At 31.5% G+C, this 23,573-nt stretch overlaps 1 protein-coding gene across 1 annotated transcript in view; it reads left to right on the forward strand.

The window, feature by feature from the left end:
- Positions 1-20,645, forward strand: part of LOC143079835 (epithelial sodium channel subunit beta-like) — a 47,382-nt gene extending 26,737 nt beyond the window's left edge. The window contains exons 5-13 of the mRNA XM_076255465.1: positions 312-403; positions 4,039-4,196; positions 8,852-8,929; positions 11,256-11,379; positions 12,483-12,561; positions 15,523-15,580; positions 17,520-17,599; positions 19,086-19,161; positions 20,392-20,645. Coding sequence (XP_076111580.1) covers positions 312-403; positions 4,039-4,196; positions 8,852-8,929; positions 11,256-11,379; positions 12,483-12,561; positions 15,523-15,580; positions 17,520-17,599; positions 19,086-19,161; positions 20,392-20,532 — 886 coding nt within the window. The 3' untranslated portion in view covers positions 20,533-20,645. The remainder of the gene's footprint in view (positions 1-311; positions 404-4,038; positions 4,197-8,851; positions 8,930-11,255; positions 11,380-12,482; positions 12,562-15,522; positions 15,581-17,519; positions 17,600-19,085; positions 19,162-20,391) is intronic.
- The last annotated feature ends 2,928 nt before the right edge of the window (positions 20,646-23,573 follow it).

The following is a 23,573-nucleotide window of genomic DNA, read 5'->3' on the forward strand; positions in this document are numbered from 1 at the left end:
GAGGTGTTCTCGATAAACCACAATTAAAAATGATCACTAGATGTCCAGATATCAGAAAATTAGAAGTTCATCAATGATTTGTAATTAATTATTTTTAAAGAATTAAACAGTAGCCGTTAGAATGAGATTTAACAGTTATATTTAATAGTAAAAGTTGTATGATTGCTCTAGACACAACTATAAAAACTCGGGAATAATATGGAATTTCTTAAACATCAACTACAAAACTCTACTGTAAAGACTTCAAAATTTGACAAGACTCTTATACAACTAGATAAACATTAAATGCGTAGTGTATTCTTTTTCTTCAGCCCAGTTGATGAATACCTGTCCTTGCATTATGGTAACTGTTACACCTTGTATTCGCGAAAGTATATAGTTGGGGTACCAACGGCTACTTCAGGTACTAGATTTCCATCAACATGATCAACACTTCATTTCAGTTAAAGTATGAAACGAAGTTATTAAAGTTTTATGTTCGAGAAATCTTGAAAAAAACCCCGATTGAACGGAATACTATCATGCAAATACATGCCTTAGCATTGCATAAATGTTTTGTACGTTCCTCCATGCGAATTTCAGAAAGTGCCTGACTGAGTATCAAGTTAAGACTACGACAGTAAATCGCTTTTTTGTCCCATGAGCACATCATTTGGCAACGTTTATTTAGTTGTTTATTCCAATTACAATTAGATAAAATTGAATAATTAAGATATAAAGGTAAATCAAAAGTCAAAATGTCACTGCAGATTACAAGAAAGGGACAGAACAAAAAGTACGATCGTTTGTGTTCAAGTGATTTGAAAGAGTGACAATGCTTCACCTGTGACACCCGTCGAGCAACCCTGGATTCAAAGCAATACTGAGTCAAATTCAGAAAAAGTAAAAACGATAAAAGAAGTTTTATCAAGCTCTTAGCTGAATATGTCTACGTTCATTTGTGACCGACTCATATAGTGGGTAAAGTACTTTCAAACGATCACCTGATTACGATATACCAACCCGTGCGATTAAAAATAAGGTTTTACGAAAATGCTTCAATATAGATTGCTTATCATGCAATGTGTGACGAATTTCTGACATTTCAGATGGCTACTCGTTAGGTCAATGATGACGATTTGAGTTCATGATGGACTTCATTTTGTACATTCTCCCATTTTAACTAAGATATAAAGTCCTTTAATGATATACATAGCACTCACATTTTTCTCCTGAAAATGTTCTTTATGTCAAATTAGAAATGTCTGATGTTTACGTTTTGACCCCGGAAGTGGCCCTGACACAAACAAACATGTACTTTTCAACAGGTATCCTCTTGGTTACCCTTTTATCGATATGTGTCATGACAATAAATGACTAACGTGTCCCCGTCTTTCCACTCAACATATGGTAAAGTCCAATTTTAATAGTAGTTCATTTTCCTTAAATTTGTATGGTTCGGAGATTAGTATGGCATCCGTTGTGCTGAATTAGTATATATTATTGTTCAGGAGTCAGCTGAATCTGCCTCCGGTAGCGAGATTTTCTAGCTGCGTTCAAGACTTGGTGGTCTTGGGCTGTTTTCTGCTCTTTGGTCGGAATGTTGTCTCTTTGAGACATTACCCGTTTCCATTCTCTATTCTATGTATTTACTAGGTGTAAAAGACCAAACCAACATGTGTAAAGTTTTCTATTCAACACAAGGAATCTTTATATCATAAGAGTAATATGTTTTAAAAACTCGTGTTGAGATATGGATATTGTTTCATATTAACACTTGTTATGGAACCTGTAAATATCATTTAAGACTGAATATCATTTTGACTCAGCTGTTTATCGATATTGTTTATTTTGAAAAACAAATTTCGTTAATGGGCGAATATTTGAACTTATCAGTTATTTTCAATTGATGCAGAACAATATTATTAACGCGTTTACAAGATATATACAATCGTTCTGCTACTGTACCATGCATTTCTTACGCCTAATTATGTCTGTTTTTCTTTGCAATTAAGGGAATTATGTTTGAATCAATGCACGTTCATTATGTTACCTCAAAACATGTAATAAAGCCACACAATGGAAAGGTAATTCGATACTGCATATTCGACATTGATAGACTGCTTCAGCAATGCCAACAGAGATAACAAATTCTGTCCAGCACACACAAAATTAATTGTTGCGATATTTGTTTTGTCATTAGAAAATTTAGACACTTTCAAGAACAATGTCTTTTTAAATGAAAAAGCAAAGTATAAACATGCATATCTGTCTCTCCTTGTATTTTTAGAACTCAAATGTATCTTTCTTCCGTCCTTAAGTGGAATGGACGGTCGCATTAAAAAGTCACTAATGAAATATACCAGGCTTATAATTTGTAACGTCAGGCTCGCGTTTCGTCTACATCAGACTGACAAGTGGATCGCGCATAAAAAAAGTTTGGAGACCAAATCAAACAGGACGTTGGAGAGCATTGTAAGCTAAACATTCCGCAAAATAGTGCTTCGTACATCTGAGGCTATCTATGCCGGCGGTAGGAAAACCTTAGTGCTATGAATAATTCAAACAGTTTTAAACAGAACATTTCTAAAATGACCATATTAATGATATTCAATATCAACGAGAGGTGACCATCGGGTTTGTAATATCCTGAGAGAGTTGAAACCTGAGTTTCTTTATAAAATACTAAAGTTATTATAGGAAACATAAATAAAGGCGGAAGATACCAAGGGGAAATTCAAAACTCACAAGTCACAGAAAACTGCCAAGGCAAAGAAAAACCGAAAGACGGTGAATACACGAGCACGACTACAAAACACCTCATAAATTACTAAAGACAGAGATTTTGCATAATAAAGTCATATCATTAACCATGTCAGTACTGAAGCACTGTTTGCTGCGATATAATATTTATTTGACCGAAAGTTTTTTTTTATGAATAATAAATAATTTTGGCGAAAAAAAAATATCGGGTGAGCAATCAATTTCAGTTGTGAACTTTTACACAATACACGTCTTTTTATGTTTATAATTAAAATTCTGATAAAATTGCTAAAAGAAATAAAATAAACCCAACTCGTGGAGAGGGTTTTTTATCTTACCTCCTATACATTTCTAGGCATGTGATTGGTTAAAAGCGTCCTCGTGGAAACCGTGTATATTTAATATTAGGTTAGTTGGGAGGCGGGGCTTATTTCATACACGGTTAGTAGTGGAGTTACGTCCCTTTATATTCCATATAAGGTAATAAGGAGGCGGGGCTTATTTCATACACGGTTAGTAATGGTGTTACGTCCCTTTAGAAAAACAAAATAGTACTGAGAAAACATCTTAAAGGTTTCAACAGTCGAAGAGAGTGATGATAAAGTGAAATAAATTCATAAAACACATTTAAATCTAACAAGTTGTCATTGTTGGCATCTGTTTTTGTAGGATAAAAAAAAGTAGTTTCTCAATCATGTTAATGCTAACTGTATTGAAGACTTGCTCATTTTGATAGGTCCCGAGTCTAAATTTTACACGTTAAGATAGTCGGTAAGATAAATTCGTTACATAGTGTGCTAGTGACGTCATACGGTATATATATGGGGTCAATAAATTCCATATGGGGATTCGAGCTCCGCTCTCACCCTATATGGAATTTACTGACCCCATATATACCGTATTAGGTCACTAGCACACTATGTAACTAATATTATCGCATTCACCTTGTCTGTCTGTACATTCACACAACGCATATCTTCGTCACATGTTTTCTGGAAATACTGAACAAAAAACTTATATATTTGGTCAGCAGCTTGGCAGTGATACTCTAAAATATATGAGCGCTTTTGTGACATGTCAAACACCTACTGTCTGTGTTTTGAAACTTTGAATTACGAGGGTGGGTATGCTTTGTATATCATTGCTTGGAAATGTTTGGTAACATGCACCTACTAGGATTAAGAGATAGTTACGATGGTGAAAGGAACCATTGACAATAAATGAAATACTTTCCATGCCATTGTCTTCAGATGCCATTATTATGATACATACAAGTATTTTTGATAATTTTTGAAGGAATAACACTGAAGATCAATTTGGAAAACTATGAATCTCTTGCATTATCAGAAGGTTATGGAGCAATATTGATGATTCACGAATATGGACAGGAACATCCAGAGGACCGTGCACTGATTATATCTGGTGGAACAGAGACTCATGTAAAATTACAAATGGTAAGGAAATAATTTTAAGATACTGTAAATATACTCAACAAAACAAAGAAACGCATAAATGTTTGTTAATCATTTATTTTCTGGAAAGGTAATTTTTTTTTTGGTTAAACTATGTTGCCGATAAATGTAAGCTTATCCAATACCAAATCACATCAACTAAGTCACATTATCGAACACGGTAGGCATGCGTAGTCTTGCATGCAGAAAGCACATTTTGATGGATGCTTACAAAACAAATTAAAGGAAGTCTTTAAACACAGTGCATATCTTAAATCTAGTAGACTAAGTTTGCCAAATTCTACAACGAGAAACAGACATACACAACGACGTGATCAACAATCATCTACAGTCACATTTGTGCAGTGTCCCATCACTATTAGACCTATCATACAGACTTGGGGTCAATTACATTGGAATGTAATTAATTAAATTACACATTACATTGCAAAAATGATCAATTACACTAATTACACATTACACAGTTTTTGAAATGTAATTAATTAAATTACAATTAGTTTACTAAAGTAATTAATTAAATTACACATTACATTTTATCATAATATTTTTTTAACAATATTATACATGTATATAAAATCCGTGTGTAAAATATGCATGACGTACCGATAAGCATAGTTTAAGCGCTGCATTTGATAAGCATTAGTAATTTTAATGTTTTGTCATTAAGCCATTTATTTCTCTGGTCTGAACACTTTGACAGCAATTCTAAAGTTTTTCGACAGGAGCTTATGTGGCAGATATTGCTTGATCAGAACATAGAAGTTCCATGATTAGAAGATGTGTTGATAGGAGAGGGAATTTGTTCCTATTAGCTTGCCAATACATTAAGGGGTATTTTGACATCTCAGAAATGAAATAATTTAAATAAAACATAATATAAATAAAGAAATTATAAATAAATTAAAAGTTTGGGTTTTTTTACTTTAAAAATATTAAATAGTGTGCTTGTCGCAATATTGAAAATAATTTTTAGTACAAACAATGTACATAATCATGATAATGTCTAAATATTAGCAATACATGTATTTCACTAATTAGATAAACAATACATGTAAAAGTGGCATTGTCCCTTGACATTTTAATCTGATTAATTGCTGTTTGTTTTTACAGCTATTAATTTTTATTTCTATAATCCTTTTGTGTATACTAATTTGTCAAAATGAGTGTCTGCAGTGATTTTAAATTCTAATTACCTGTATAAGAAAAAAAATCACTGTGACACATTTTTTTTGGTTTTGTTTAACAAGGTGGTTAATAACTTGTCAATCTATTTAGTTAACAAAGATCTTTTTAAAAAACTGAACAACACATATATTTTTTTTATGATTATAAGACTATTTAGAAAAAAAATTCTGTAGGTCAAATAAATAATATAAAAACTTCAGAATAAATAACAGACTTCATATATTAAAGAAGTATGTGTTTTCAATATTTTAAAAATAAATATAATTTAACAATTTATATTATTAAACACAAATCCTTATCTTTTACACAATAAAAGTACATGTAATTGAAATGTAATTCAAAAGTAATTGAGCATTACATCCTTTTTTAATGTAATTAATTAAATTACCATTACATGTAATTAAAAAAATGCTCAATTACACATTACATTCAATTACATGGAAAATTGTAATGCATTACACTTAATTACCATAACATTTTCAATTACCCCATCCCTGCTATCATACCAGATTCAAAACCAGTTCCATCAGAAACATGTTAACATTGCATTAATGTGGAACACATCCTGCGAAATCTCTTATAAAATTGGGCTAGCTTCTTATTAAAAATCGTTATTAACATGCATTTTTTTTGTTGTAAACTGAATTCTGTTTTGGTAGGGAATAAGCTCTTCTTTTGTATCGAGAAGTGAATTATAAAGGTATGATTTCTTTGCTGATTTCAAAAGTGCATATTAGAATCGTTTTGTGTCATAGGTTTAAAGAAAAATGACAAACGACGGACCCGGTGCATATCCCCGTGACAATGTTTCAATTTAAAAGTTGGTGATGTGGTATAAAAAGTAAAATAACAAAAAAAAAACGAACTCCAAGGGAAATTCAAAACGGAAAGTCCTTTATAAAATGGTAAAATCAAAACCTCAAACACATCTAACGAATGAAAAACAACTGTTCCTGACTTGGAACAGGCATTTCATTATGTAGAAAATGGTGGATTAAACCTGGTTTTATAGCTAGCTAAACCTCTCGAAACAGTATTTTATACATTGAATATCATATTATTCTTCATTAGTGTGAGAGGAGTTCTGGAACAAGCATTTTTGCGATTTACTAAACCCCTAGATTTTTTCCCTATGATCATACGAACATTTCGACACATGTTGTTGAATTCCAATACATAAAGGTTTCATTCAAGTAATATATACCCCTATCTAAAATATCTAACAATCTATCACTTTATACTGGATAACTCGAAAGAACAATTACGTATTTTTCCGTCCTGAGGGCAAACATCTGAAACCTTGGATATAGACAATTTTAACAGTGTGTATATTTCATGAAATTTTAAATGTCTGAATAATAGCCAACGATAAATCTAACGGGGCGATGGATCATATATTTATGATAGGTCTAGAGTACACTACAAAATATAATATACATAACAAGTTTAAAAAGGTACAACATCACCCCAAAAAAAAATATAAAATCATGAACAAATGATAAATATTTCGGATAACTAATATCCTTCATCAGTAAGATGTAAAATGATCTTATCTTGACATGTGGTAGTCAAACTGAAATTATAATCTTGATCGGTATAAAAATTATCACGAATCAGTAATTTATTTTCAATATTGATGTTTGGGAGGAGGAATAAATTCCTTAAAACTGTAAGCGTCCTGTACTAAAGTCTGAGTTACTGGACACAAGTGATGCTAGGGACTCATTCTATGTTTTTTCATTGATGCCCTCTGGGGAAACTTTCCTTAACTTTCTTATCCAAAAACGTTACCGAGCAAGTCTGTCGGCCCTTGACCAACATTCGTTGTGGTCTATGATAGTGATGGTAAGGTTTTTTGGGCGTGCCCAGGTGATCTGTCTCGCCAACATACTGCATGCCATATCGACACTAAAAAGGGTATACAACATTCTGGGTTTTGCAAGTTACATTTCAAAATATAGTGTACACAGACCCATTGGAGTGGCAAGTAAATATTTGAGTATTCAGTATTTGTTTGCAAGTCAGACACCGTCTGTTACCACGCGACTTGCACCCTCCTGCAGTTGAGGAGCTTTTATTAGAGATGACATCAGCTCTCACAAATAAGTCTTTTAGACTTGCTGGTCTCCGAAAAGCTAAGACAGGATGTTTGGGAAAGATCTTTGATAACTTTGGGTGTTTGGCAATAATCTGCAAATTGAAACGGATCAAACGTAAACGGTAAGTAAAGGCCGGATTGTAGGTTTAAACAAACGGAACTATTTCAAATATATATGTTCATCTTCATAGTTCTCAAGTGATTTTTGCAATCAAACTTTTTATTGTTTGCTCCCCAACTACGATGCTCAAAAGTGACTTACAAGTATTCCGACTCCAGCTGTTCGATTTCCATTTTTACTGTAATTAAGGTAGGTCAGGGGTATAGAAAAAAAATGACAGAATTTTCTTATACTTTGCCAAAATGAAGATTTTACTATGCTTTTAAAAAAAAATGATAAAAAGTATGGGTCACCGCGCTATTTTTCAAGGTACGAGTCGTTCATAATTGCCAAAATTTGCTTACATTGTTCATGAAAGAAAGCACATTTCCGTGGATAAAAAGAAATCTATAAGACAGATTTTTTAAATAAATTATGAGACGATAGGTTTTATGATATATTTTAAGAAAATAAAAAGAAAAAATGGTGTCACCGAACTTGTTTTCTTGCTACAAGTAAAACATGAAAATTTCCCTATATGTCCAGTATAAATTTTGTACTAAAAGAGTTATCTCCCCTTAAATGGCTTATTTGAAAAAATAATTCTAAAAGCACAAATATTTGGTATTTGTTAAAATATTTTTGATAATACAATGAATAACTAAATTTTCTTTATATAAATAAACAGTGTAACCAATCAATTGCAAATCTGTCTCCAAATTTGCAGATTTTGGCAAAGAACTAGACCAATTATTTACTGTGATTGTACAATTCAAGATGGCGGTATACCCCTGAACTACCTTAAACAACACTTTATTAATTTGATGCGTCCGAAGCACTTTGCGTTATTAACATTCATCAGGAAAGCTAAAAAAACAAAACTCTGAAAGCCAGGGATGTATAAATACGCAAAGAGCTAAAGGACAAAAAGGGATCATTAAATCATGCAGGTCAATTTTGTCTGAAGGAGTTGGGACCTAAGTTTCTGACTTATTTCTAAATTCATAAACGGTAACCTATGGTGAAACTGTCAACTTCCTACTCAATTTTTACAGTACTTTACTAATTATGTGATAACTCACAAAATAATTTCCAATAGTTTCTGCTCTTAAGGTAAATATCAATAAAAGAGAGGCGAAAAATACCGAAGGGATACTCAAACTCTACGATCAATCACACACTTCACTGTTGACCGCGGGAACCATCAACATATTAAGATATATTTTGTATCGTATGATCTTAATATAATTGCAGAAACAAATTAAACGCAAGGGCTCTCCTTATGGCGAATGCAACAATCATCAATTGTTGAATCCACTATCTTCAGTTTTGGTAGGTATATATAGGATATTTTTAAATTGAAAAAAAAAACACTTCTCGGAATAAAAAAAAAAGTAGTATGATGGTGTGCAAAATGTGACACGACCGACAATTTCTCTAAATGTAGTCGATATTTTTTTGATATTACCAAAAAATATTATGGATTGTTAGAACGTTAAAAATTATATTCTTTTTTTTTCTCATTGGTTGGTTAACTAAAAATAAATGAAATCATATCATGTCATATAATGAAACCAATGTGTTCAAAATTTACAGCTTAAAGTTAACTGACTGTGAAATGTGCCTTAAATAGAAAATACTCCAAATTCAATATCCGACTACTTCATGTAGTCACTGATCTTTCATTATCAAAATATATCTTAGTTTATTTTTCCTAGTTCCAATTTGCTTCGTTGGGATCCTGTGTTTCCTATATAAAGTCATACTCTGTATGTAATAAATCAAACCACTTCTAGTACCCTTAGAAAATGTGTCAACTACATAATGCATTGTATATAATGAAAAACAAACTTTTCATGATTTAAATAAAATAAATTTTATATCTTTTGCACGTGCGTGTTTTAGAAAATATTCATCATATGGACCTAAAGTTATTCAATAACTTTAAACAAAAATACATTTTTAAAATCTGAAATGTTTTCTTTTACATTGAAAATATAAGTTCTTGAATTGCATGCAGGTTTATGTAACACAACAAACAGTGTAGGTTTTCATTTCTATATGAACGTTTTGTACATGACACATGTTGTGATCTAAAGGTTTGGTAGTTTCAAACTATTTTTTTTCTAGTTAAGCCAATTGCAATTTGATTTAAAGTTTGTTATGTTCTATCAAACTACTGTCCCAGGTTATAGGGAGGGTTTAGCGCCTTCAAACATTCTGTATGTGACTGTTCCAAGTCAGGGGTCTGTAGTGCAGTTTTTGTCGTTGGTTGTTCGTAAATAATTTTGTTGTAAATTAGGCCGTTTTCGTTCTCGTTTGTCTTTTTTTTCAAATTTTGCATGCGTCGGGCATTTTAAAACTAACTTTTCCGTATAGGGACTCTTCATTGTGTTCGGCCGTACGATGGCCTATAATTGCTTACATCCACTTTATTTGAATTCTGGTGGATAATTGTCTAATTGGCAATGATATCCAATCTCCTCATTTATTTTTTTGTGTAAAGCGACGCATGTTTAAAATATCAAGAATGTAAAAGTTTGTACTTGGTCAGGTGCTCAAATCTAAAAAGGAAAAAGTTTTATACTACCCACACGTCGTTGTCTGGATAAATCACGTCTAGTAAAACCAATTTTGATCTGAACAGCTCTGAAAAGACAGAACAATAAGATATTCAGTCATTTTCAGTATTTTAAAATTAAAAATGTAAAGTGGAAATGTGTCAAAGAGACAACAACCCGAACAAAGAGCAGAAAACAGCCGAAGTCCACCAACGGATCTTCAGCACAGCCAGAAAATCCCGCACTCGGAGGCGGGCTTTATCTGGCCCCTTAACAAAAATGTGTACTGGTTCAGCGAAAATGGACGTCACACTTATATCCGAAACATATAAGTGAACCAAAATTAAAATTAGTCAATTTCCAGACTTATCCACTGCGGTAGATTCAGCACTGTTCCGACAATTCATTTGCAGTCAATTAATATCTGTTCAGTCTATCTTCAGACTGTTCAGTAGGTGTTATTTACCAGTACATATCAACAGCAAACTGAACTTTCTGAAAAGGTGCTGAATTGAATGCAATCAAATTGTCTAAGGAGTACTTAGTTAAACGCAGTGCAGAAGTCTGACAATTTACTGAAAGTCTGAAGATGAAATAATGATTTATTGTTCAGACTTTTCAGATGATTTTAAGATCAAAATGACCGTTTCAGGTTAAAAGTCATTTACTAGTGCATTGGTTGTTATTTGTATCCATTTACCTCTATAATACCTTTCTAACCGACCTATCAAGGTTATAAGATAATTGAGCAGCTCTGCAGAAGACATATTATACACAACGTTCTTCAAACGATTGATCTTTTTAATGTGAACTTTGTTCACTGTAAAAAAATGTAACAAAACACCTCTGTAAAAAATGTTTTGATATGGCGATTATCTATTTGTAGTAAAAAACTTGTTTAACAAAGAATTTAGTATTACCATTATAAAGAATTAAACATAATTTATCATACGTACGATAAACATGATAATTTAAATCATATAGATTTTACGATACTGGAATTATCTCGACTCTATTTGAATTCCTTATGTTGATTTTGTGTGTGTGCTAAATATTTTCAGTAAATATAATCATTAATATGATATTTTCCGTAAAAGGGATGTATTAACCATTGTCTTGAAGAAGCATATTCGACACATTGTTCTTGCCAGAATAACGTTATAGTCAAGAACGATACTGTTAATGCATCAGGTCAAAAATACTGCAAAGAAACACCAGATGGTAAGTTATATGGAACTGAACTTTGATTTTATGCCACACTTGGATGAGAGTTTGACATTGTACAACCATATGCAATTTATGTTATTACTTTCAGTTTTACAATTATGTCTACCTATTCGGTCTCCAGTGAACAATTATAAAATACATAAAAAAAAACACCGTAGCTGAGACCTTATATAACCCATCAATCTAATTTGCTAGATATGATACTAACTTAGTGAACAACCATTCGAACTTATTGTATTTATTTAATTTAAAATCATTACCTAATGAAATGTACATGTTTCAATCAAAATAAAGCAACCTGCATAGTTTTTTTTTTTATCAAAACATCCACTCCACTGTCATTACCCGAGTCATTATTGTATTTTGTTATTTATGGTGTCATTACTAATATTCATTAGTGTTATTATCAGAATGGTATTTGTTTTTTTGAAATCTAAGTACAAGATAAACACTGATATTAGATAACTATATGAAATAAGGAGTCACATGTGGTATGAATGCCAATGAGACGGTGTCTACCGGATTGTACTACTCTTTTTAAAATTACAGGTAATATATTATTGAAATTAATTTGGCCAATCACTTTCTCAAAAAGTTAATAACATTTTAAATTTAAGTTCCACAGTCTTTTGAAACAATCCATCTAAACGTAGTTTGGTTTCAACTGTTAACAATAAGAGTGCACATTTTCATATAAACTTGCCATGTGCTAAAGACTTCTCCCATAACAGATATATAAGTGTAAGACTAAAATGCGTTACATTATTAGCTATATATGTAAAATGATTCAGGAAAGGCACACACTTCTTTTGTCCTCACCATTTTAAATAATTTAAATATAAGAAAATAACCGTAGAAGTTAAAAAAAATAAATATTACAGGTACAAATGTAAGGACAAATTCTATACTACAGACTCATGTTTGAAAACTATGTAAAATCAAACATTTTTCATATTTATCGACTAAGTAAATTTTAGACAATTGTTTACAATAAAGTGTTAAGTTCTACATCAAATGAATGCATAACAAATCACTCTTTGTTAATCAATCTTTCGGTGTTGTACATGGTCAAGCTTAATTCTTGAAATATATTCCAGATACAAAATGTTTAATTGATACCTACAGATCAATGCTCGAAAACCTGAACGGAAACTGTGGATGCCACCCTCCATGCAAGTAAGACATTTAGAACACAACATGTTAAAAGAAGTAGTTTGTTAGTTTTACGTATACACAAAGTATACTTGACAAAATTGTGTCAATCAGAGACACAACCTGGAGTAATAATCCTGGAACGAGTATCATAGTTATGTTTAAATAGAAATGATTACAATGTGGTGTAAACATCAATGGCACAGTAACCAAACCAAATTACACACACATACACTACACACATATACACTTCACACACATACTCACACATAAATATAAAAAGAATATAGAACGGTTTTGTTTATCATAATGGTAACGTTAAATCGGTTTAGGTCTTAATAATTTTGAATAGATTATGCTATCCCCTTTATATCATTTCACTAATGATCTGCTCTGACAGCTAGCTATTAACTTGCGAAAAAATCAATTATGGTTGGATTTTAATATGTTTTAGTATAGGATTCTCCCTATTTGAATATGAAATCTAAAGAAAAAATCACTCTGAAATATTTAAAAAACGTTTGTTTTTTCAGTCATTACTTTTTCTTGCGTTTTGACTTTAACTGTCAAGATTTGTTTTATCCATTTACATGTAAAGAACAGCTGTGTATCTTGATGTTTTTGTTATATATCCAGCCAGATAGTTTCCATACATATTTCATCTAAATCAGTAAATTACTGTCAATTTTTGGGAATGTTTTTGATATAATATTGCTTGGTATAGCTTTATTATATCTGCATTAGTTGATATCGATATGCCAGAGCTATGATTTGGTGACATGATATTAATCCAAGGTAAATATACTGCTGACGTATACTTGTTGAAATTTAGATGGTGATCTAAGATAGACTTGGCTATTATATATGTCCTTTTTTGGTCATATAGCTATTTAACTGTTTCGGTTCTTATACCTCCTTGACGTTCGAATTTTCGACTTCGAGCGTTACTGATGACTGTAAATCCGGACACATGAAATTTATAAAGTGTTGTCTTCATTTCACTTCAGAAGTTTTATCTTCTCAAACATGAAATGATGGCTGCTACGCTGCATAAACATAAATCATATTTAATCACGGTTTTAGTCCAGAACGATGGAGTTTCAATATTATTATTTTCTCGTTACATGTATTGATGATTTTCTCCTTATTGGAATCTTTTTTGAAGCTTTAAAAATCATACTTAGAGGGGCTTACATGTACTTATGTGAAGACAGCCCCTCTTGTAGAGTATAATCATTTTAAGTTCTAAAAATCTTCAAAAATTATTTACTAAAATTTCAAATTTCATATTAGGTAGCTGAATAAATACCACTTATTTTTTTAAAGTCCATAATGACTCGGACTGTTTTTGCGCGACTTTTGTTAATTAAAAAAATGTTAATGTGAGCCATTATGTCTCTAGAGTGAATAAGAAATTCACGATCCTTTCTATGCAGAGAAAGGTTCAATGTTTGGCATTCGATTGTCCTTATTATTACTATTCACTCAAATGCAAATGATAGACTCTTGACCAAGAAGATCCATTCATATCTAAAGTATATTATTTAGAATTAGTTATAGAACACTTAACAATCTGTTGTCAAGGTCAATGCATTTACACCGGATTATTTTTATTTACATTGTCAAGAAATTTTATTCATAAGACCTAAGGAAAATATTTACTTACTTAAAAAAAAAAATCCCGAGTACAAGTGTTGTAGATACATAAATTAACACTTCAAAATAGTTAATAACAAATCTGATTTTTTTTCTCAATTATTTTTGAAGAATTACAAAGCCCAAACTGACTATACCTTAAATCCGCCACACTACCCCAAACCTCCGATATTAGTAAGGTTCGCCTGATGAATTTGACATTTCAATGTTAAAATCTGTGACGCCTTTCCCTTGACCTTTCACATCTAGAGTTTTTTTTGGTAAAGGCATATCAATATGATGAGAACAGTTGGGGTTTTCCAAAACGAAAATATGGACTTTCTCATTTCTAAAAGGAGCAAGAGAAGTTGTTGGTTTTAGTTTCTCAATTGAAAGTGTTTCTATGAAATGTACAAATCGTTAACTCGTTTGGAATATTTCGCACTTGCTTTATATATGTCAGCTGAATGATCGTTGATATTTTAATTAAACACTGCCCACTTAACAATCTGAATATGTGTGAAGGAGTTTTCATATACAGATATGCATTTCGTGTATCAAAATCATCACTGTAAACAAACAAAACTACACTATCAGAGATCTTACCGATTCCTCAAAAGTAAACACAAGAGGGAGAAATATAGATTCCACCATTGCATCAAGTGTATTTCGATATATCTCTACCCGAAACAGTTTAATTTAAAAATTGAAAACGCGAGGCTATTTAGAATTTAACTTTTGAGAGTGGAAAGCTATCTTAGTACACGAGATATAGTGGTGAAATCTGTTTATCTAATGATTTTTAGACGATATCTAACAAAGTGTATCCTTCTTTTCAAAGATTTGCAGAAAGTTTTGTTCTTAATATGTGACGTCATCAGACTTGGTCACCTTTTTTCATGACGACACAATAGGAACTTCAGAAGAAATCAAGAAAATTTGACGTCATAATTGAATTTCGAACAATCATTTGCCGAGAATGAAATAAAAATAAGGAGATGAGGTATGATTGCCAATGAGATAACTATCCACCAAATTTCAAATAAAGTGGATGTAAGCGATTATAGGCAACCTATTGAGATGAGAAATATTTTTCTCACACCAATCGAGAAATGTGAAAATAGCATGAAAATTAGAAAAGTACACTTGCGCAGTAATCAATGACTAATAAAGTTGATAATTGATTTTCTACGTGAAAGAAAAACCTAAATACGTGACAAATGTTAAAAATATGAAGAAATTACTTCATGCAAATACGCAAATTTATTACAATAGTTACGCACAACATAATCCTTTTCGTTTATTTCAAAATATTTCATTGTCCAATGAATTTTGTTGTTTATCTTGTAGTGAAAGGGTATATTTACAAACGATATCGTCAAGAACCTGGCCTCATAAGGAAATACAGGTAATATAATTTAGGTAACGGACGTTAACATATCACTGAGAATTATATTTGATTTGATCATGTTGATAGTTATATATTGTACAGGAAAGGGAGTAATTTACGCAAAGGTGAAATTTTGCTTTCAATCTGCTTTTAGTATATGAAATAAATTTGAGTTAAGATATTTTATACATTCGTGTGATGCACAGTTCACAATTCTATTGTGGTGTACATGAGAGGTGCCGTTGTTATTCTGTGGTTTACATGTTGTAATGTACTATTATATTATTTATTTATGTATTTCTCTGTCCTGAGTGTGTTTGCGTTAATGTGTACTGTATTCCTGTCACGTATTGTTGTCATTTTAGCGAAATTTTTAACATTGTCATATAATTGGGAGATTTGGATAGCCCTAAAAGCAGGTTCAACCCACCATGTTTTCTTAAAATGTCCTGTACCAAGTCAGGAATGTGGCAGTTGTTATCAAATAGTCCGTTTCTATGTATGTTGGCTTTTGTTTTGTAGAAGTTCAGTGTTTATGTTGTTCCGTTGTTTTCCTCTTAAAGTTGATGTGTTTCCCTCGGTTTCGGTTTGTGACCCGGATTTGTTTCAGTTAATTGGTTTATGACTATTGAACAGCGGTTTTCTTCTGTTGCCTTTATTTATAACGATAAAAAAGTACCAGATTACGGTTTATATAATCAAAATTTTATTATAAATATAAATCAATAAGCCAAATCAAACCTTTCACGCTTTTAATTTTGAGTCTTTGTATTTGAAATTTTCAGATTCGGTACACTACACTTTGTATTTGTCGCGACCTTGTGAAGCACTCTGTAATTTTTTTAATTCAAAAAGAAGAAGAAGATACAAAGGGGGCATTCAACACTCATATGTCGAAAGAAACTGACAACGCCATGGCGAAGAACGAAAAACGACGAAAAGTCAAGTAAATCCACAAAACAGTACATAGAAAACTAAAGCTTAGCAACACGGACCCAAACAAAGCCCTGGGGAGAACTTTATTTCTCCGGAGGAGTGAGCAGTTCTTGCATCACACGTGGCACCTGTCGCGGTAAATCTCATTCGGTGATGTCACAATCGAGGGATGACTTCATATTTACCGCTTGGAAACCTTGGTTCAAAAGCTTACTTGTAAGCAGCAACCTTTTATTAAAGGATCGGTTTGCATTGGACATTTTACTTATGCTGCTTTCTAAAACAGCCAGTAAAAAAAAGGAAAAAAAATAAAAATACCGAACTCCAAGGAAAACTCAAAACGGAAAGTCCCTTAACAAATGCCAAAATCAAAAGCTCAAACACATCAAACGAACGGAAAACAACTGTCATATTGCTGACATGGTACAGGCATTTCCTGTGGATATTGTGGATTAAACCAGGTTTTATAGCTACATGTAGTTAAACCTCCCACTTGTATGGCAGTCGCATAAAATTCCATTATATTGACAACAATGAGTGAGCAAAACATCTCATTGCCAAAGAATGGTATCGGTTTTCGGCATACGGCAACAATTGTTAAGTTATTAAAAAGAGGCATACGATACAACAGGGAGAATAGAAAAAAGTTAAACAATAATCCTCAGGCCACTAAAGGAAAACTCAAACTGAGTAACGCCAACCAAAAAGCATAGTCATTCGAAATTGGTTGATTTTTATGCTGGATTGTTCAAATACTAGTATATAATATGCAAATAACACTGTAACAATAAATAAAGAATGATACAAATAAAGATGTTTGAAAGTAAAACGTGTATGCATGTTGGATAGGTTGGCTATCTATGCATATATTTCTAAGTACATACTCTTAATAGTCCGAATACGAAATATTTTGGCATACATGTTAGATTGTTGTTTGCTTAGCTAACGTCAGGTTGAAATTATTTCTTGCATATTCAGTTTGATATTTGACATAAAGCATAAAAGTTTTACTTATTTGCAGGAGGCTATGATGAATGATGTTTGTTCACAGATTGGAAACTGTACAGCAAAAAATATCACCATATCAACGGAAGAACTTGGGTATGATTTTTTCCTTTCTTTTGTTACATATCTGTATTTTTCATATAAGAGGTGAAAATGCATTTATTTTGGATATAGCTAAACATAACTGCTCTTAAAAATAAAGATGAAGATAGAAATTCATGTATTGAAGTTTTATTATAAAAACTTGTACAAATGTACGAGCTTTGGCTCCTTACATGTCGACAAATCATTTCAAAAACAAGATCTTTTTGTGCATCAGGGATGGAGTTCGAGGTATATGAATGAGAACAGTCATAATTTTATTTATTCACTTCAGACAGAAAAAAGTGTGTTCACATTTACGTTAGGATTATGAAGTAGATTATCCAGTGTACAATAATAAATTATTTTTGCGTTGAGGTCATCAATATTTTACAATCATAGCACGTTGGATTTATAAGGATCAAAGTAGATAAACGGCAAACAGTTTTAAGGTTTTGGGATCTTACCACACATTTTGAATATGATACCTAGTAAATGAGTAATAGAAAATTAATTCATCACATCTTAAATAGATTCACGTCTTCTTGTCCTGTAAAAAAAAAAGAAGATTCGGCATTTTACGTTATTTATTATAATCAGAAGTTTAAGATCATATTCCGATTTGAATAGACTACTACAGAAATCAAACTGAGGATGAAGCAAATACGTTTTTGTTTTAATTACAAAACATCTTTTCCAAATGGTCTAGATCTGGTTTTCTGTATGGATGACTTTTCATCACTTTTAAAGACTAATATGTGCGTTGTTCATATCGGACATCGCTTTTTTGTTTTAATTTTCGAGCTATTTTTTTTATATAATAATAGCAGTAATAGTATACTTTTTATGATCTCGATAAATACTTGAAACTCTTTTCCTTCAAAATCAGAACAAAATGTTGACATTTTGACAAAAATATATGAAAAAAAAAGTTATAGGTTCCGACTGAAATTCAAAAAGTTTAATTTTCACAGACAACCGTTAGACATAAATATTCTTTCGGATTTCTATATAACTAAACATAAAAAAATAAGCAGATGTGATATGATTGCCAACGACACAACTTGTCTGCAGAGACAAAAGGACGTAGAAGTTATCTACTTCAGTTCAACGTACGGCCTTCAACAATGAGCAAAACCCATACCGAATAGCAATCTATACAAGAACCCCACAGGACAAATGTAAATAAATTCAAATGAGAAAACAAGCGGCCTGATTTATGAACAATAAATAACCACTGAATTACAGGCTCCTGACAGATACACCTATTTCTGGTAGCTGGTTATTTAAAACAAAAACAAAGACTCTCTCCGGATACTGCAACAAGACAAATTATGTAGATGCATTTATTCCTTTCTTTCCAAAATGCTTACACAAATATTACATTACACGTAGCGAATAAAGTCTCAATAATATCCGTCGCTGGATGAACAGACTGTGGTAAATTGAAATAAAAGTTAACAAAATTTGGTACATTGTATGATGATTTGTATAATCTTAGGCATAATTTTCTGAAGCTACTCATCTACTTTGGAGATCTAAATCATGAAATTATAACAGAAGAACCAGTTTACACTGTAAGTAATTTAATATGCTTTCATTTCTACCCTTTTATCAATTCCGTCATCTTTTTTATTTAAAAATAAAAAATACGTTAAACGATATAAGTGCAATCTGTTATAACTATAAACAGTGTAAGTGTCACTCATACTACATCTTCTTATTTATATTAATAATTCAAATTCTTTTAGTAATGAGATGAAAATGATGATAATTATGATAATCACCACCCTCATCTACAAAAAATGTATATATACTTCATCTCAACTTTAGTCCAAGAAAGTTAGATGTGCAAATTTGCATTTGCACATTTTTGTTCTTCCCTCAAAGCGCTGAATCCTATTTTTAACAGTTTAATTTCGTTGGCAAATTACGTCACTAATCAATTTAGAACCATGATTTTTTTCGACGATGTCGGGATTTTTCAAAATGAGGACTGCGTTCGTTTTTCGTGTCCATTATTACCTGTAGTATTATGCAATGTAGGCTGTTCTCATTATTTATTTGGCAAATTTCTTAAGTTTGCATGTTTTGACCATGATTACTTCTATAGTAGATGTTTTGGATACAAATATTGGTTTAACAATCCATATATATTATATATGTGTATAAATTGAGAATGGAAATGAGGAATATGTCAAAAACAACAACCCGATTAAGCAATTCGAAGTTATTTAAAAAAAAAGAATCTGACTTTGTTAAATAATTGATGACGAAAGCACTGATAGAAAATTATGTGATAGGATACTATTTCAATTCATATTTCAAAACTGACATCAGGGAGGCAAATCTGAACCCCAGCGCCAGTTTCTGTTAAGTGAACAGATGTAGAGGAATCGGTATTACGCGGCGTGCTTATTACATTAATTTAGTAATAAATACGAGGCAATATTGTAGATTTGTCAATGAGACAGTAACTCAACGGCACAAATCAATCACCAAAATAAATCTGGTGGTCATCATAATTCTTCAACAATTCAAAGGTGATTATACAAACTAAAACCAATATACTATTTAGTTATGCAAAGAAAAATAAACGAAATAGTTTTATTCAGAATCCATTGAAAGTAACTGCCGATAAAACTGCCTTAAGTTATTTAAAAGTAAATTCAATAAGTTGACGGAGTGAAAAAGAAGACAAACTATTTATGACATATGAGACTTTTAGCTAGCAGTACTTATATAATGATACCATTTACTATACAGTTATCAACTTCAAAATTACGTGTTGCTGTTATATATTTCAGTTTACAAGACTGTTGTCTGATGTAGGAGGATCTCTTGGTTTGTGTCTTGGAGTATCTCTGCTATGTATTTGTGAACTCGTCGAAGTTCTTTTCGACATCATCCAAACTGCTGTGAAGAAAGTGCGCAAGCGTAAATCTTGAATTCTGCAACGCTGAACGACTTATGTTATAAATATACTATTCACTTGACATTAATTATTCGTATTTTAATTAAACCAAATAATAATAAAATCATATAAAATTTGAAAAAGAAACTACTACGTTTGTGACGTGCATTAATAATTAAAGTTTTACACTGATGTGAACTTTCCTGACTCAAATTATGAAAACTTGTTATATCTAGCATACATGGTATTTGGGGGAGTGGACAGTATAATTGCTCTAAAATGCGTTTTGTTGACATCAGTGTAAATTTGAAATAATACGAATTCTTATATTGACGGAAAAGTATTAATCCCAAGTATTTTGTTCAATATGTGTTGAACTTAGCTTTAGTAAAAGAAGGTTGTTTTTTTTTAACATTGTACAAACGCATCTAAAAAAAATTTATTTAACAAGTTTACGAATAAAGGTTTGTTAAATAAATCTTAATGTTGTATAGAAAGTTGTGGCAATCGATAATAATATTAATCAAAATTATAACGGTTCAATTAAACTAATTCTATGTTTAGGGGTACATAAATTAAATACAATAAACACAGAAATACTTGTTAAGTAAGGTTTACAATTTGAAAAGATACAGTTAAATGGTTAAACAAGTATCTTAATTCAACATGTTCAAAAAGTAAGTAAAATTTAGCTGTTGAAACGACTGTAAAGATGAGTTTGAACATTCAAATAAAATCACATAACAATAAAATAACGATTTCTTGGTTGTTTGTTTACTTCTCTATGGATTTGACCAACGCATTATATAGATATATCTAATAATATATTATTCAGTTCTTCACAAGATATTGAATGTAGCCCATTCGATATTAGTAAATATTACTTCATTGTTGTCGTACTTATTTCCCTTAAGTTTTCATATTTCTTGTTTTCAAGGTACATGTATATACATGTATCATATGATGGTACGAGCAAACATGACTTCGATCTTTTATACTTTGTCAAACTGTACATTTATTCTAGAACCAGTTGTTGGCATGATTCGGGTCCAAATTCATGTATTTGTTTTTGATGTTATACTTGTTATTCTTGTGGGATTTTGTCTGATGCTTGGTCCGTTTCTGTATGTGTTACATTGTAGTGTTGTGTCGTTGTTCTCCTCTTATATTTAATGCGTTTCCCTCAGTTTTAGTTTGTTACCCCGACTTTGTTTTTTGTCCATGGATTTATGAGTTTGAATAGCGGTATACTACTGTTGCCTTTATTTATGGGCTTCTCGTATATTTTATGATGATATCATCCTTAACCTTTAACGGGAAGGATTATACTTGATTTTCATATGCTGAATACATAATCTTTAATTTCAAGTTTGGTCTGAAGCTAGCATTTCCTTAACTGCTAGTAGTCCTTTGTTAATGTATGTATCATTGTCATTTTACTTAGTTTGTCCGCTACTTATTCTGACGTAAGACTCGGATTTCTTTAAACTGATTTTTTACTGTGCGTATTGCTGTTTATACTTATTCTACATTGGCTAGAGGTATAGGGTGGGGTTTGGATCTCACAAAACATGTTTAACACCGCCGCATGTATGCGCCTGTCCCAAGTAAAAAGCCTCTGATCTTTGTTGGTCTTGTATATATATGTACATTTTTAAATTGTGGTTCATTTATATGTTTTTGAGTTCAGTGTGACGCCAATTTTTGATAAACTAGTACACATTTTTGTCCTGAATCACGCCTCCGCTTGCGGGATTTTCTCGCTGTGTTGAAGACCCTTTAGCATGTTTAGTGGCCTTGGGCTGTTTTGAGCTTTGGTCGGGTTGTCGTCTCTTTGACACGTTCCTGGTTTCTATTATCAATTTTATTTGTATCGAACCATAATCAAAAAAATATCATAAGGAAATAGATCAGCTAGAGTGAATTCAAGCTACTTGTTTTGAAAAATTGAAATATCTGTGAGGCTGATATGAGTGAAACTCTTTGGTTTTCTAAAATCATCTAACTAATACCATAACGAGTGGAGCGGGGCCAAAAATGACACTTTAAATATCATACCATTTTTGTACCTTGAACTTTATGACGATTTTGTTAATATAAAGGATTTTCTTTTATGAGAAAGTTCACGTACACTTATTTTATAGTAAACCTTAGCCATTTAAGTATACAAAACACATTTAATTTTTTTTTTAATTTGAAAATCATTTGACTTTTTAACATTTTAACAATGATCAGCAAAACCAACATAAATATATTTAATTTACTGTTGGTATTCGCTTTCTGAGGTTGTTGGTTTGAAATATAAAATTATATCATAAAGCTCTATAATATCGGATATGCATAACACAGTTTCCATACTGGACGTTAAAAAACAACACTCACTCAATCTACTTTGATTATTCTCAATGTCAAATAATACACGTAGAAAGTAACTATTTTTTATCGAAATAAATTTATGGCAAAATAATCGCATATAAGCTATATTTGAGAAATTTGCGAAAAAATGTATCTTTTGTGGACTCTGAAGAAAAAAAAAAGAAGTAATATATGTGGCATCCTTACTCCCAGAGATCCACTCTATTTAAATTAGTTAAACAGGTGTATTAAAGTACAAGTTTTACGTTATATAAACAGCGAAAAAGTAAGCATTTTATTACTTAAAATTGACTTTTGGCAAACATCATGCGATGTTAAAATATCACAACTATGACCATGTTTGTTGTAACGATTGGATTTAAATGAACGTAAATAATATAGTACTGGTAAAATATGAAGCACGGGATTTCGTTACCACAAACTACTTAAAATTTTTTCTAAATTCTTTCACAGATATAAAGAATTGGTTTTGGAGTTTGGTTACATTGTATATAACCTGTAGAAAACTTATTTATCCTCATTTTTACAGAGATGTTGTTTACCAAGCCCGGTAATTTGAAAACAACTCGGGTAACTAATCGATCCTTTAAATAAATTTATTCTAAAAGGTTACCAATTCAACACTGTAATGAGATCTTTGACTATTGTTTTTATTGGTATCAATATTGATGTTGTTATCAGTAAATTAAGATCAAACTA

Source organism: Mytilus galloprovincialis, chromosome 6 (assembly GCF_965363235.1).
Source record: "Mytilus galloprovincialis chromosome 6, xbMytGall1.hap1.1, whole genome shotgun sequence".
Classification (NCBI taxonomy): Eukaryota; Metazoa; Mollusca; class Bivalvia; order Mytilida; family Mytilidae; genus Mytilus; species Mytilus galloprovincialis.